The following is a 16,827-nucleotide window of genomic DNA, read 5'->3' on the forward strand; positions in this document are numbered from 1 at the left end:
TTGTAGGCGAATTCGGCCAGGGCCAATTTCTCTACCCAATCATTCTCTCTGTCATTTACATAACACCTCAGATATTGTTGCAGAATACCGTTTGCCCTTTCCGCCTGCCCATTTGTTTCTGGGTGTCTGGCGGTCGAGAAATTGACCTCTACGTGCAGTAAGCTCATGAGCTTCCTCCAGAACCTGGACATAAATTGTTTCCCTCTGTCTGAGACCACCTTCAAGGGGGCGCCATGCAACCTAAAAATGTGTTCTACAAACAACCTGGCGGTTTCTTCCGCTGTGACCGCATGTGAGCAAGCAATAAAGTGGTAAATCTTGGTTAACAGGTCTACCACTACCATTACTGCCGTTTTCCCCTTGGATTTTGGCAAATCCGTCATAAAATCTATGGACACTGCCTCCCATGGCCGTTCGGGTGTGGGCAATGGTTCCAGCAACCCCGCCGGTGCCGCCCTCTCCCCCTTTGCCCGCTGGCAGCGGTCGCACCCCCTTACATATTCTCGTACCTCTTCCCTCACTTTGGGCCACCAGAACTGCCTGGTAACTAACCACATGGTTTTGTGTTGTCCAAAGTGCCCCGCGGTGGGGCTGTTGTGCAGTTGTTTGAGTACCCTGTAATACAACGCCTCGTTCTTTTCTTCAAAACCCCCTGTGTTCTCCCCAGCTCTCCTGAGCTCTCTGAGCTTGTTTTGGGCATATTCATCGCTTTCTGTCCCTTCTACCAGTTCTCTTTGCCCCACCAATGCTGCTCCACACACCCAGTGGTCCTCTGGGATGATATGCCTTTCTTCGGGCGCCCCCTCCCCCTCCATATACTCTGGCTTTCAGGAGAGAGCGTCCGCTCTTATGTTCTCCGGCCCCGGTACGTAGCGAATCTCAAAATGGAATTTGGAAAATTCCTGGGCCCATCGCATTTGTCTTTGGTTCAGGACCTGGGCCGTTCTTGTGGTCCGTGCACACCTGGACCTTGTGTTGCGCTCCAATTAGCAGGTGCCGCCATCGTCGAAACGCTTCATAAATGGCGAGCAGTTCTCTGTCGTACACGGTGTAGTTCCTTTCGGACTTATTCAACTTCCGCGAGAAGAAGGCACACGGTCTCCAGTCCGACGCATCCTTCCACGGTTGGAGCAGAACCGCTCCTACCGCTCGATCCGATGCGTCTGTTTCCACCCTTATCGGTTTCTGTAGGTCTACGTGCAAGAGCTGTTCTTCCGAAGCGAACGCTTTCTTTAGCCGTTCAAACACTCGCTGCGCCTCTTCCGTCCATGCGAATTTCTTCTTACTACTGAGACAATCAGTGATGGGTGCCGTTAAGTGGACAAAGTTTTTGATGAACTTCCAATAGAAGTTTCCAAACCCCAGGAACCTCTGCACGTCCTTCCTGGTTCTGGGTGTCTTCCATTCCAGTACCGCTTGGACTTTGCTGGGATCCATGGACAATCCCTTGTCTGACAACCGGTACCCCAGGAATTCCACCTCTCTGGTATGGAACTGGCACTTCTCCAGTTTTACCCACAGCTGGTTTGCTTGCAGCCTGCGTAGGACCTCCCGGACATCTCGGACATGCTGCTCCTCGTCCTCTGAGTAGACCAACACGTCGTCTAAGAAGGCCACACAGTTCTTATAGAGCAAAGGTCCCAGGACGTGATGCATGAAGGATTGGAAACAGGCTGAGCCCCCCTGTAGTCCGAAGGGCATAACGAGATACTCAAAGGCCCCCAAGGGGGTGAAAATGGTGGTCTTCCATTCATCCCCCTTCCTCATTCGTATCAGGTTATACGCTCCCCTCAGGTCCAGCTTGGTAAAAATCTTTCCCTTCCTCACCCTGGTCAGGATGTCGTCAATCCTGGGCATGGGAAAGGCCACTGGTTCTGACACCGAATTGACGGCCCGGAAGTCCACGACCAACCTGGGTTTACTAGAGTCTTTTTTGTCCACAAAACACTGGGCTGCCCCCCACCGCTCTTGACTCCCTGATGAACCCTCTTTTCAGGTTTTTGTCTATGAACTCCCTTAACTCCTGCATCTCCCTGTCCGACATGGCGTACAGTTTGCCCACTGGTAGCTGGGCTCCCGGGAGTAAGTTAATTTGACAGTCAAAGGGTCTATGTGGGGGCAGTCTATCTGCTTCCTTCTCGCTAAAGACTTCGCTCAGGTCTGCGTATTGTCGTGGTATTTCACCCTCCTTCCCCATCGCCGTCCCGGCAAGACTTGCCCTAGCCAGCCCCTGAAGTTCTCTTCCCTTGCTGTGCTCTAAGCCAGTGTTTCCCAACCGGTGTTCCGTGGCACACTAGTGTGCCGCGAGACGTTGCCTGGTGTGCCATGGGAGGGAGGCGGGCGAGTCGGGCGGCGAGAGGCGGGGCGGCGGCGGCATCTCCTGCTGGATGCAAATCCAAACATGGCGGGCGCCTCCCTCGCTCCTTTGTAGGCGGACCATCGAGAGAGAAAGAAAAGGAGGCGAAAGAGCGAGAGAAGGCGCCTGCGCGGAAAGAGGAGCGAGCAGTGCGCCTGCGCGCCACGGCGCCCGAGTGCAGTGAAATTCTGTGAGGGGGGCTGGAAAAGAGAAAAAGGAAAGATTTTTCATTTTTTTTAAAAAAAAAAGGAAGAGGGAAAGAAGAGAAAAAGCGGCAGAAGCTGAGGGGAAGGTTTCCGTGAGGGAGAGAGAGAGAGAAACGCGGGGCTGGTGGGACCCCTCCTCTTCCGCCACGCGTCGCCCGCCACCGCCTCAGAATCTCCTCAGGAGCGGCGGCGGCTGCTCCCCCTCGCCCCCTTCCTCCCCCCAGCCCCCTCCCAACCCCCGGACGAGGACGCGAGGCGGCGCCGCTGAGAGGACGGGAAGGCCCCCGGCGGCGGGGTCGGCTCGAGCAAGGAGGGGCGAGCGCTAGCCGGCTGGCTCTAGCCCGGCAAGAGGAGGAGGAGGAGCACGCCGTCGCTTCCACAGCGGCCGCCCCACACTCCCCTTCCCGGGCACCGGCGGGGAGAATGACGGAGCTCCAGTCCGCGCTGCTACTGCGGAGACAGCTGGCAGGTCGGTCCGTCCGTCGGTCGGGGCAAAACACACCACAGCGCAGGCAGAGGCAGGCAGGCCCGTCTCTCCCTGCCCCCCCTCGGACCTGGCCGGCCTGGGGTTTGCACCCCAAACATGTGATAGTTCAGAACTTAAATGGTTAAGTGTTCTGAGTGAGTGCGTCACCTACTGACGTCAGTTTTAGAAGCTGAGGAGGAGCTTGTTTCCTGTACGTTCAGTTCTCTCTGTGTATCTGAGAGAGAGAGACATGTTTGCAATGGCTGCCAGCAGTGATGGACTTTGTTGCTGAAATGTTTCAATAAAGAGCTGTAAATAGACGGAGCTGTCTGTGTATGCTTGCTTGAAGGAAGTAAGACTGCTTTACACCGCTGTGTGCACTACTCTGCTAAAGCCGTGGCTGAGAAGACAGCAGAGTTGCGCAGCTAGAAGGAAGCGGCTGGACGCCGGAAGGCCACGGTTCATCGATCAAGCTTGGCAGATCGATATCGCACAAAACATTCATGTCCACCCCAGCTACACAAGCCACACCTTGCTCTCAGTTCGATCTGTCAAATAACTCACCTATCATTCACATAAAGAACCTAGTCTATCCTCAAACGTCAGAATGTACCTCCTCTCTAGCTTCCCCCACTTCATCTAGGCACTTTCAGCCCTTACTTAACCCACCCCAGCCTGCTTACTCTTCCTTCATTTGCTATAAAAACTAAATACAGAGAGAGACTGAGAGCTGTTGACGAAGAGCTACGTGTGTGTCTTTCTTCGATTCCAGCCAGAATATCAGCTTTGTGTTCAGCCAAACAGGCCCAGGTTGCGCACTGAATAAAGTATTTTATAATTTTTCATATTTCTGTTTACTTACTATTTCATAATAAAGTAATTATAAAATACTTTCTTTGTGTTTATTTGATTCCTATTAAAGAGAGTTACTTTATATATAGTCAATATAGGCACAGAGTTAATTTTTTAAACATTTTCTAATGGTGGTGTGCCTCGAGATTTTTTTCATGAAACAAGTGTGCCTTTGCCCAAAAAAGGTTGGGAAACACTGCTCTAAGCAGTGAGCGGACCCAAAAGAGACTGTTCGCTGGTGCCATCCCACTAGCGGATCATGTAACGCCAGCCAGCTCATTCCCAATATGATGGGAGGCCCTGCCAGGGTGGCTACATGAAAAGCAATGACTTCCGTGTGCCTTGCCACCCTCATTGTCATGGGAACCGTCTGTTGGGTTACTTCTCCCCCCAGGAGTTCCCTCCCATCAATTGTGGTCACCTGCAAGGAACTACCTAAGGGCAGTGTCTGTATCTGGTGCTCTGACGCAAACTCCTTACTCATAAAATTGCAGGAGCTGCCTGAGTCTAGCAGGGCTTTTATCATGAGTGGATGTCTGTTGGGCAGCTCTAGCAGCACCTCTATGGCAAGGGATGCTCGGGGGGTTCAGGCTTGGGCACATTCACTGCTCCTTGGCCTGGCTGCTGTGCCCTGTCGCTGGCAGCCAGGCGTTGGCTTTTACCTGCTCCTTAACCCCCTCCTCCTCACTCCCAACAGCCCCCACCATTCCTTGCCATCCCTTCCTTTGTGGGCAGACCCTGGCAAAATGTCCGGGCTATAGGCAGAGGAAACATTTTTTGGTGCTCTTCCCCTCCTCCTTCCGCCCTTCGTTGACGTTTGAAGTTCCGCGCGCGCGCGCACCCCCAATCTCCATCGGTTCCACTGGCGGGGAAGGTTGCTCCGGCATCTCAGGAATGCGGAAATCATTCCAACGCTCTCCTCTCCCTTCCCGCTTCTCCAGCGCCCTCGCCTCCTGGCGCGCTCCAATCGCAAGCGCTGCCTTAGTCAGCTGATCCATGGAGTCTGGACGGGGCGCGCGGGAAAGTTCGTCTTTAACCACTGGGGCTAGGCCTTCTTCAAACAACATTTGAATTGGGTCCGAAGATAGGTCCCACCCCAATTTATGTATAAGCATGGTAAATTGTGTCCAATACTCCCGGACGGATTGATTTCCCTGTTTGCACGCCATTAACTGCCTGTTCGATCTGGCTGGAAAACATCAAGTCCATTGCGATAAAGAATTTCCTCAAGTCCTTTAAGGCGTCATTATTTGCTGCCATCAGGGGCCTCACCCAGTCTCTCGCCCCCCCCCCTCGAGGTGACCAATCACAAAAGCCACTCTCGATTCCTCATCGGCAAAGTCATCAAACTGCAGATTCAGGGCGTACTGCAACTCTGTTTTAAAGGATTGGTAATTCCGTGGGTCACCCCCGAATTTCTGTACCAACCCCGGTACCTTCCTTGCGATGGGGGTGGGTTTTCCCTGCGCATCCTGAGCTCTCCTTTCCTCGAGCCGCGCCATGAGCAGTGCCAGCTGGTGTTCCAAAGCCCTGTTTCTCTCCTCCAGAGTTGGACCCGCTCCAGCTCCTCCTCCTGCTCCTCCGGCTCCATCTGGGTTGCTCATGATGCCTCTCCTTCGCACAAGTAGCGTCAAAGACTGACGGATTGCTGTTATGGGATTAGGGGGGCTACTTGTGCGTAAGCGTTTAAGCCCTCCAGGCTCTGCAAATCAGTTTCTAAACTCTCCCAGTCCGCGGAGCCATGGGTGCATGGCTACCTCAATCGCTGGCAGAATCCGTCAGTGAGCGCTTCCGGAATTTACGCCAACATAAGAGTTCCTTAACGGAAACTCTCCGTCTGGATTCTCTGCGTGACAGTTTCCTGCGTGGAGTAGGCGTCCCCAGTGGAGGTCCTGAGCCCTCCCCGCTGTTCTCACTGGAAGCATCTTGGAGCCATTCCTCCGCCTGAGTTTCTGCAGGAACTCTCCCTCTCCCCCTGCTGGTTCCTTCCTCAGCATCTGAGGGTCTCCTAGCCTCCTTGAGCCCTTCCACCACCTGACTCTCCGATGGCAGTTCCCTGACAACACGCACAGACATTTCCCCTTACTTTTTAGGAGGAAAAAAGTGAGTGTTATGGTGCAAAAAATACGGTAATTGCTTCTGCATATCAGACATGCAGACCCACAGTCTCAAGCAAATATGCAAGAGGTTGTTGGGGGTTTTTTTAGGCTGTAATTAATATTGAGCTGGTCAAACAAAATGACCAAGCTTTAAAAATCTAATTTAGGTCCTTCAAATGTCCCAAAATCAACTCTCCTCCTCCTCCTCCTCCTCTTCTTCTTCTTCAGCATCTATTTTCTTTTGCAGCAGTTGGATGGCAGCTCCTCAGCCAGCAGCACTTCACTTTGTGCAAAAAGGTTGTCATAATCTGAACAGCCTTAGAAAAGGGATTTAGCTGCCTTCTCCAGTTAACTGTCCCACCCCAAAGGGCACTAGATAGGCTAGCCCATGGGTAGGTAAACTAAGGCCCGGGGGCCGGATCTGGCCCAATCGCCTTCTAAATACAGCCTGCGGACGGTTCGGGAATCAGCGTGTTTTTACATGAGTAGAATGTGTTGTCACGGCTAAAGTGGCTGCTGTTTCTTTAATGCGAATAAAGCTGGGTCAGCATGACCCAGTGGTCTGCACCAAGTTGTATATATAAGTGAGAAATGTTAGTTTGTTGCTGAGGCTGGTGTTTGGGTTGGTTGGTTGGTTGGTTGGTTAGTGCTGGTGTGTATAGTTATTCAGTCGTGTTTTGCACAAAGACTTTTAAGAATAAAACTCTGCAAGGATATTCTCGTGGACTCTTTTGTGCCGACAAGGGTCCGAGGACCAGGCTGAGGAGACAAAGCGAGGTCAGAACCCTTTCCTTCTTTTTTTTGCTTTTTACAAACACTGACATGTGTGTTTTTATTTAAAATGTATCTCTGGGTTATTTGTGGGGCATAGGAATTCGTTCATTCCTCCCCCATATAGTCCAGCCCCCCACAAGGTCTGAGGGACAGTGGACTAGCCCCCTGCTGTAAAAGTTTGCTGACCCCTGACCTCTTCCTTCAGTAGGAAACAGCTTACACACATTCAAAACAAGAAATAAAATATTTGGTCCCTTCCCTTTTTCCTCAGGCAGCAGCATTCTTAGACTTGTGAATTCTTGAAGGCTTACGGATTTACACCTTGGTTCAGAGTAAATGTTGGGTGTCAGGGAGAATGTGATCCCTGGCCTTTTTTTCATTGGCACTGGTCATATGTGAACCGGCTTTAAAAGAAGCAATCTCCCCCTTCTTGAATATTCATGAACATTAACTCATGAATATTAATAGCTGTTAACTCTGTAATTAGTACTAACGACATGTAAAATGAGAAACGCTCATTGTACCAAAATTAATCGATCTTTTTTATTCATAACAATTTTTCTATCCTCAAAGCAAGTGCTTGCTAAACCATCGTTCAGTAATTGGGAGAATTCCTGAAGGCTGACACCCTCCGCCCTCTCCCTCTTTCTACATGTGCTCACACGCCTTCTTCCCTTTCTGTTCCATAATTTGGGATTAGTGTTTCTTGCTGTGGCATCTGAATCGGACAAGCTGTGTTGGTCAGCTGCCCTACTTTGCCTACAAACCAAAAGCTAAAACTACGCCAAAGCTCACTTTCACTTGCTGGTTTGAAGGCAAGGTATAATTTGTAATAACCATAGTTTGCCCATTTATTACATCATACCACCCTACAGTTATCTCAAACTATGGAAGGGAGGGGGAAAGGGAGTGCACAAGTCTGAAGCATAAGGAAAAGGGAGTGCTGTACACAAACCAGCAAGCGTGACCCCAGTTACTCAATTATGTCTTGGTAAATACTTCCTTTGGTGTGCAGAAAAAACAAGGAAGAATTTTGGATAGAATGAGAGGACTGACAGGGAATTCACAGGGAGAAGAAGGTTGCAGTAGACGAGCTGAGAGATGACCAGAGTATAAAGCAAAATTTTGGCCAAATACAATCTGGTCATTTTTGCAAAGTTGTGTAGGGGCAGTACTTTTTTTCTAGAAAAATAGGTGCCGGTACTCACCATGAAGTTGTTACAGTAAGTGCCACACTTTTTAACAACAAAAAAGAGGCACTGTGTTAAGTTGTGGGTGAACATATCAGACGACACACGGATTCTTCAAACAGCTCTTGCTTATTCACAGGCCAGAACAGAACTGAACTGAAGGGTTCAGCCAGCCTGCTTATATAGAGCTCCAGTACAACGTAACTGTAACAATTTTCTAAAACTATCCAATCACTGAACGTCACTTTCGATCCCTTATTTGCATAACTATCTACAGTATCCCCCTGCTGGCCCAGGGTGAGAACGTCAGTACATAACACACTGGTACTGAGTACCCCTGGAAAAAAGCACTGCGTTAGGGGGAAATGAAATATTTTGGCAATGTAGAAAGCAAATGAAAAGGAGCATTAAAGCCAAGGCAACTGTTATAAAAAACAAAGTCAAATAAGTTATCACTATTAATAATACTTTTATTACAAAACCTCAAATCAAATCAGAGATCTTCAGGTAGTTACTGTCCTTTGGCATCTAGTAAATGTGGATGGGTCCAGGAGTAAATCTGTTTCATGGCTTCTGATTATAATAGGAAGAGGAATACTAGCTCAACAAAATAGTCTGGAAATTGTATGTCTTTTATCCATGATTAAAATCCCATATTCTCCTGGAACCACTGTTGAATTGAGAGAGGCCTCATAGGTTTCTATTTTTCGCCAGTTTGAAACTCTATCACAATTTATTTCTGTTACTATTTCTTTATTGCAGTTATATTTTCCTGCAATGAGCTCAAAGTGGCATAAACGTTTCCTCTCTTTCCTCATTTAATTTATACAACAATCCCGTGAGGTAGACTAGGCTGAGAGGCAGCGAGTGGCCCCAGGTCACCTAGTGAGTTCCATGGCCCAGGACGCAATTGAACCCTGGTCCCCTGGTCCCACATTCTAATCACTGTGCCACACTGGCTCCAGCATTACACTACACCAACATATCGAGTCTCTCCTAGCCTACGGACTGGAAACCAGGGGTTGCATTTACTTTGGGTAAACTCATTGAGATTAATGAACCTAAATTAAAAGGGTAAAGGGACCCTGACCATTAGGTCCAGTCGCGGATGACTCTGGGGTTGCGGTTGGTCAGCTCTGAGTAGGAAATAATGGATCAAACCCTCTGCCTGGTCTCCAGCTGAAGCTAATCCACAACTGTATACAGAATTGTCTACTCAGAAAGATGGGGCAGAAGCCTGCAAGACAAAGCCTCCCTCCCACATCCCAGCATATGTAATATGTGCCCTTAAACTACACCTTCTTGTACTGTGTGATCTGATCCACACAACAGCTCTGCTCTTTTTCCTGGCCACTCCAGCTATGCTTCTTGCTAACAAATTATCTGAATTGTTTGCCTTGAACTAAAGCAAGGTGTCCAAGTTCTATAAATTAGGGTTACTTTCAAAAACTGAAAACCAGGACACCCTGAAAGTCGTTGATGAAGCAGCAACTTTGAAATCCCGGTAATGTGTGGCAGCCCTATGCACGTGAAAGGGTAAAGGGACCCCTGACTATTAGGTCCAGTCGTGGCCGACTCTGGGGTTGCGGCACTCATCTCGCTTGATTGGCCAAGGGAGCCGGCGTACAGCTTCCGGGTCATGTGGCCAGCATGACTAAGCCGCTTCTGGCGAACCAGAGCAGCACACGGAAATGCCGTTTACCTTCCCACCAGAGCGGTACCTATTTATCTACTTCCACTTGATGTGCTTTCGAACTGCTAGGTGGGCAGGAGCAGGGACCGAGCAATGGGAGCTCACCCCGTCGAGGGGATTCAAACTGCCAACCTTCTGATCAGCAAGTCCTAGGCTCTGTGGTTTAACCCACAGCGCCACCCTTGTATGCAAGTGTAGAGGCTGTGTAAATTGACCTTTGGAAATAACGTTTACTTGTTACTAACTTAGTTGTCATTACTTTATATTACAGCACCTAGTAGTTACTAAAATAGATATGCTTATATTTTATATGCTTATACTAAAAAAAATTCATATTTATCCCCTGCCCTTTAAGACCTGGGTGGCTTACATAAATATTTATTTGCCCAGAAAATAGGTTTTCATAGCTCTTATGTTGTTTATTGCAGGGAATATAAACACTGAGGATTTCCTTGTATGATAAATTCAATTTAGCTTCAGTGCACTAGTGCAAGGAACATATTGCAACACTGTTGTGTCCTGTTTTTCTGGCCTTTATTAATCCAGAAACCTTAATGATGAACAACACTTTGTGTCATTGTCTACACAAATGTAATTTGTTTATGCAGGAGTTCAGTTAATCCTGCCATCTGCTTTTCTCAAATGAGGGCAGATAATAGAGACACAGTTCCTCACAGGTCTTCAGGCTTTTAAATTCTGATAAAATCAGGATTCTTCACTGGCTCTTGCCACAGCTCTGAATTAAGCCACTTTAAATGTAATTACTGAAGCTGGCTGTACATCAGGAACATCCATTAAAAGAATTGATTGACCATGTTGTTATGGGAGGCATTTTATGAACAAACTATCCTGATGGGTCCAGAACTGTAATTTATAAAAGCAAAAAAGCAGGTAAATACTTTATTAGAGGCTAATGAAAGGCTTACTCGCTAACTAAATTTCTTCTTTTTTAACTAGCTACTTGAAGGAACCTTGGGCTTTGACCATCTATCATGATCGCTTTATCGATCTGAAGAAGGAACTGCGCCAGATTCTAGTATCTGTCCAGGTAAAGAAAATGTCTACCAAATGCATTTTATCATGTGATCATTTTAAGATTTGGCTTTCATCTTCCCATTTGCTTTATTTTCCTCTTTATTACTTGTGAAAATCTAATGACCCACCACATTAATTTTGGATGCTGAGAAGAATACTGCACCTGCTTTTAGAACAACTGTTATTGCTGGTACTTCTGCTTGGACCCATGACTCTATTACATTCTCTACTATTTAATATCTGCCTGAATTTATCTAGGATTAACAACATAAAAGCAGAAGAAGAGCCCTGCTGGATCAGATCCAAGATCCATCCAGTCAGATATCTCTTTCCAGAGTGGCCACCCACATACTACTTCTAGGAACCCAGCAGTGAGGGCATGAAAGCAACAGGAGGGGAATGGAGAGCAGAGGAATTAAGTTTTAAACTCTTTCCCCCATATCATTTTCCCAATGAAAGTACCACTACCAGACCCAAATGCCTATTTCCCTCATTACTTTACCACACAGGCCCAGAATGTGCCTTCATGTTTTTGCTACTAAAAGATAACTGTTTCAGAGTAACTGTTTTCATTGGAGAAATGGCATTTGCACAAACTTTCTCCACACTGCATTTTCAATCCAGATCATGCACATGGCTGCTATCTGAAATAAATTTGGCCATCAAGGGGTGCCAAGTAGGGGGGTGGGAGGCCAGGATCTCCAAAAAATTTCAGTGAAGGGGCCGGGCCCCCACAAAGTTCTCTGGCGGTGTGCCCCCTCAATTGCAGGAACTGTTGGTTTCTGCTTCCCTCACTGAGCAGCGGAAGGGCTTGTCACAAGACAATGTTTACATTCCACAGGATGTACTGTTGGGTTTTCCCACGGGAACGGGAGACTGGATGTGACGTACACTGGTTTCCTGTTTTTCACTGTTCTTTGCAGTTTCAGTTTGAGATTCTCTCCGTGCCTTAGAGGAGAGATGACGCTTTCTCTGCTCCGGCAGAGGGAAGATGTTTTTCTGTAACTTACCAGCTTTGAACTGTAAATAAAGTAGTATAGAGCATGTTGGCATATACTTCTCATCATTCCGCTGTGCACTGGACACTGCTTATCCCCAACATTTGGTTATGGGCCCAGAAAAACGCAGTGTTTTGAGAATGGACTCCAGAAGTCGGGCTTCTGGCAAAGGAACAAAGGAGCAAAGAGACGAAGTGCCGGCAAAGCATCGGAACAGCGGCAGAGGCACAGATCGCAAGGTATCTGCTCTGCACGTCAAGATGATTGATGAAGGTATGTGCTACTGCTCCGGGCAGCCTGCCAGCTTCTAATTAATGGCTTTAAGGCTGGACTTTGAACTTTTAAAGCCGTTTTCCACGGCACAAGCGTAGTGGCTTGGATGGCTGGGAAAGTGAAAGTAACTTTGAATTTGCCTTTGGAATGAGGTTTGAAGTAAGCAGAGCAGCACAGACACAGCTTGTATAAAGCAGTCTGATTTATAACGCAGCAGAAATGGCGGATGCAAAGCTAGCTGATGCTTTTGGGATTCCTAAGCTCAATAAGAAAAACTATACGGACTGGGTTCTCTATGCAGAGGCTATTCTGCGGAAAGAGGGTCTGTTTAAGGTAATTTCAGAAACCCCCCCAGCTCCAGTTACAGATGAGTGGAAAGCTATGGATTCCAAGGCAAGGGGAACTCTTACGTTGATAGTATCCCCAGAAGAGCTCTGTCTATTGCGTGATAAGACCTCAGCCAGAGAAATTTGGGACGCTCTGAGAGAGGCTCACTTGAGGACAGAAGCTGGATCCACTATGTTTTACTTTAACAAGCTGCATAATATGGCTCTTGCTGAAGGTGGAGATGTGCGTATACATCTGATGGAGATGCAGAATCTGAGACATGAGCTGCAACAGAGAGGACTCAACTTTCCAGAGGCTGTGTATTCCTTCATGATACTACAATCTTTGGGTTCAGGTTGGGAGTCTGTTGCGACTCAGATTGCTGTACAGCCAACTGCTCAGCTAACAGTGGACTATGTTACTGCCGTGATATTGAATGAAGCGGATCGCCGCGGTGCTAGCTGCATCAACAAGGGGGAGACTTCACAGTCGTCATCCCGCAGTGCAGTGGAACCACCAGATGGCGCCAAAGCTTTGAAGGCAGTGAAATGCTACTCGTGTGGACGTCTAGGCCATATGAAGAGGGAGTGCAAATATCCCAGGGCCAAGACAGAGCAGCGCAGCGAAAGCTCATCGCGTGGAAAAGGCCAGAGCAAAGGCAAAGGTCCGGTGTCCAGGACAACACAGCACAAGGCAATGGTCTCACGCTACGCTCCAAAGGTTGCAAAGGTTGCAGAGGTTGCAGAGGTCAAGAAGACGTCTAGATCGTTCTTCGTTGTTGATTCGGCTGCAACGCATCACATGTGCAACGATAAGCGACTGTTCGTGTCTTTTACACCGCAGGAAGGTGCGATTCAGCAGGCGGATGACCACACAATCCCCAGTAAAGGCTACGGAACTGTTGTTCTTCACAGTTTGGACTTATCGATACAGGATGTTCTTTATGTGCCGGATGCGAAACATAATCTGCTCAGCGTTGGACAGCTGATTGAGAAGAAAATTGACGTTTCCTTTAAGAACAATAGATGCATCATCACTAAGAAAAATGATTATCAATTGTATGCTGAATTTGTTGGTCGTTTGTTTGTTTTGTATTATGATGATGTTGTGCAGGATGACACTTGTTGCATTGCAGGTTCTAACAAAAGTTTGCATGCAGAATGTATTCATGATTTTCACAGGAAATTTGGTCATTTGCATTTTGAGGCAGTATCTAAAATGCCTGCCTTGGTTGAAGGTATGACTATTAAACCCTGCAGGTACCACATGAAGTGCAAGGCATGCGCAGCAAACAAGGTGAAAATGGCTGCGAAAGGTAAGGTGTCTAGTAGGCAAGCTACAGAACCATACCAAATTATTCATGCTGATTTGGTAGGACCACTAGCGCCCTCTTTGGGTGGAAATAGGTACTTCATGGTTCTCCTTGATGCATTTTCCAGATATATTTTTGTGTACAATCTCAAGCAGAAATCAGAGGCTTTTCCTAGGTTCAAGGAATTCTGTGCTTGGTTGGGAAATGTGCATGGTAAGAAGATAAAAATTCTTTTCACTGACCGGGGGGGAGAATTCACTTCTCAGCAGTTTGAAGCTTTTCTGGCTGAGAAAGGAATTCAACACGATTTGTCTAGTCCTCGCTCGCCATGGCAGAATGGACTTGCGGAACGAGCAAATCAGACATTGCTTCAAGGGTTAAAAACCTTGCTGCATGATGCAAATCTTCCAGAGAGTTATTGGGCTGAATCTCTCTCGTGTTTTGTTTACAGTTACAATCGCAGGTTATCTTCAGCGATTGGTTGTACCCCCTATGAGAAGATGTTTGGCAAGAAGCCATACATCAAACACATGAAAATTTTTGGTTCTGACATGTGGGTTCACTCACCACAAAACTCCAAGTTAGACAAGCGTGGATTGCATGGTATCTTTCTAGGTTATCAGAAAGGGTCTTACAGAATAATGATGACTGACTCTAAGGAAATTAAGCTCACAAGAAGTGTTGAATACAATGCCAAGTGGGGGGAGAATGTGGGAATTTTCCAATGTTACCCTGATGACAGTGATGAGACTGAGGATAGTCAAAAGCAACCACAACAACCCACACCCACTGATGAAGGTTCTGGTTCTGAGTCTGAAACTGAATCGGGTGATTCAGAGGATTTCAAGAGTGCGAAAGCCTCTATGCGACCCTCTGAAAGCTCTGATCAAGAATTGGAAGAACCATTGTTCACAATAGGTCACTTTTCTCCTAAGAAGGAAGAGGAGAGTGTTGAAGACTTAAGGCTAATTCGCAGGTCACAGAGAGCCACAAAAGGCAGACCTCCAAAGAGATTTGCTGATGAGTTTGCTAAGATAGCAGTAACAGCTATTAAAAGCTCCAAGAAGGTATTTGAACCTTCAAGTTTCCAAGAAATCCAGGATTTTGATTCAAAGGAAGCTGAGCCATGGTTAAATGCCATGAAGGCTGAGCTTGATTCCTTGGAAAGGAACAAAACATGGGACCTAGTTCCAGTAGTTCCAGGAATGAAACTGCTTGGAAGCAAATGGGTCTTCAAAGCAAAGACTGATCAAAATGGCAAGATAGTCAGACACAAAGCCAGATTGGTAGCCAGAGGATTTGCTCAGGTACCAGGTGAAGACTATCACGAGACCTACTCACCCACAGTGAGGTATGAGAGCATTAGGCTTATGCTCAAGCTAGCTGCAGAGGAAAATCTACACATTAGTCACCATGATGTGAATACAGCTTTTCTGTACGGATCTCTAAATGAATCACTTTATATGCTTCCACCTGATGGCGTACAGGTAAAACAGGGATTTGTTTGTGCTCTGAAAAAGTCACTTTATGGTCTCAAACAAAGTGCACGGTGTTGGCACACAAAACTCACTGAAGTATTGTTTTCTCTAGGTTTTAAGCAAGGGAAATCTGATCCATGTGTATTTGTCAAAGAGGAGGGGCAAAAGAAACTGTATTGTATGTTTTATGTTGATGATCTTTTATTCTTTTGGAAAGATGTCACAATGTACAATAACGCCCTAGTTCAACTGAAATAGCACTTTGACATGAAAGATCTTGGTGAGGTAAACAACTACCTATCTCTGGAAATAGAGAGAGATCAAGATGGTAACGTTCTAGTACACCAGTCACGGAAAATTGCTGATGTGTTAAGCAAACTAAACCTGATGGATGCTAACCCTGTAGACACACCGATGATAACAGGTTATCAGGTAGATGACACTGAAGAAGCGTTTTCTGACACTACACTGTACAGAAGTGTGCTAGGCAAGCTAAACTTCATTGCCAGATGTTCAAGACCAGACATTGCTGTAAGCTGTAATTTGCTAAGCAGACAAGTCAACAATCCTACTGTTAAGGATTGGAAAGCTCTGAAACGCATAGCGCGGTATTTGAAAGGCACTATGCATTACAGACTGAGATTTAACAATCAGAAGTCTGGTGGTCTTGAGATATTTGCAGATGCAAGTTTTGGAAGTGACACTACAGACAGGAAAAGTACGTCTGAAGTTTGCTATAAGTACAATCAGGGTCTATTTGATTGGTCATGCAAGAAGCAAACAACAGTTAGCTTAAGTACTTGTGAAGCTGAACTGAATGCACTGTCTTATTCACTTAAAGATTGTGAATGGTTGTTACAATTGTGCAAAGACATGAAAATTCCTGTCAAATGTCCAATCCAGGTTTACCAGGACAACAAAGCATGTTTGGCTTTGCTGAATTCTGAAGGTTGTAAGCAAAGCACGAAGCACTTGCAATTGAAGGTGCAACATGCTAGGGAACGTATTCAGAAGGGACTCGTAACGGTGTCCTATATGCCAGGTAATGAAATTCCTGCTGATGTATTGTCCAAGATTGTATCAAGGGATCAACACTGTACCTATGTGCAGAAGTTGGGTTTGTACTGATATTGTACGAACACGCTGCCCAGTGATGTTCACAGAAAGGGGGAGGATGTTGGTTTCTGCTTCCCTCACTGAGCAGCGGAAGGGCTTGTCACAAGACAATGTTTACATTCCACAGGATGTACTGTTGGGTTTTCCCACGGGAACGGGAGACTGGATGTGACGTACACTGGTTTCCTGTTTTTCACTGTTCTTTGCAGTTTCAGTTTGAGATTCTCTCCGTGCCTTAGAGGAGAGATGACGCTTTCTCTGCTCCGGCAGAGGGAAGATGTTTTTCTGTAACTTACCAGCTTTGAACTGTAAATAAAGTAGTATAGAGCATGTTGGCATATACTTCTCATCATTCCACTGTGCACTGGACACTGCTTATCCCCAACAAGGGGGATTGCTGGTACTTCTGCTTGGACCCATGACTCTATTACATTCTCTACTATTTAATATCTGCCTGAATTTATCTAGGATTAACAACATAAAAGCAGAAGAAGAGCCCTGCTGGATCAGATCCAAGATCCATCCAGTCAGATATCTCTTTCCAGAGTGGCCACCCACATACTACTTCTAGGAACCCAGCAGTGAGGGCATGAAAGCAACAGGAGGGGAATGGAGAGCAGAGGAATTAAGTTTTAAACTCTTTCCCCCATAT

General features: G+C 46.9%; 1 protein-coding gene across 3 annotated transcripts in view; it reads left to right on the forward strand.

Annotated features, from left to right (window-relative positions):
* The window catches only part of CFAP61 (cilia and flagella associated protein 61), a 177,446-nt gene that overhangs the window by 155,536 nt on the left and 5,083 nt on the right, over positions 1 to 16,827 (forward strand). For all 3 annotated transcript variants that reach the window (XM_081917728.1, XM_081917727.1, XM_081917729.1), the window contains one exon: positions 10,594 to 10,684. In XM_081917728.1, the coding sequence (XP_081773854.1) occupies positions 10,594 to 10,684 (91 nt within the window). The remainder of the gene's footprint in view (positions 1 to 10,593; positions 10,685 to 16,827) is intronic.

The sequence above is a fragment of the Podarcis melisellensis genome (genome assembly GCF_964234715.1).
Source record: "Podarcis melisellensis genome assembly, chromosome: 7".
NCBI lineage: Eukaryota > Metazoa > Chordata > Lepidosauria > Squamata > Lacertidae > Podarcis > Podarcis melisellensis.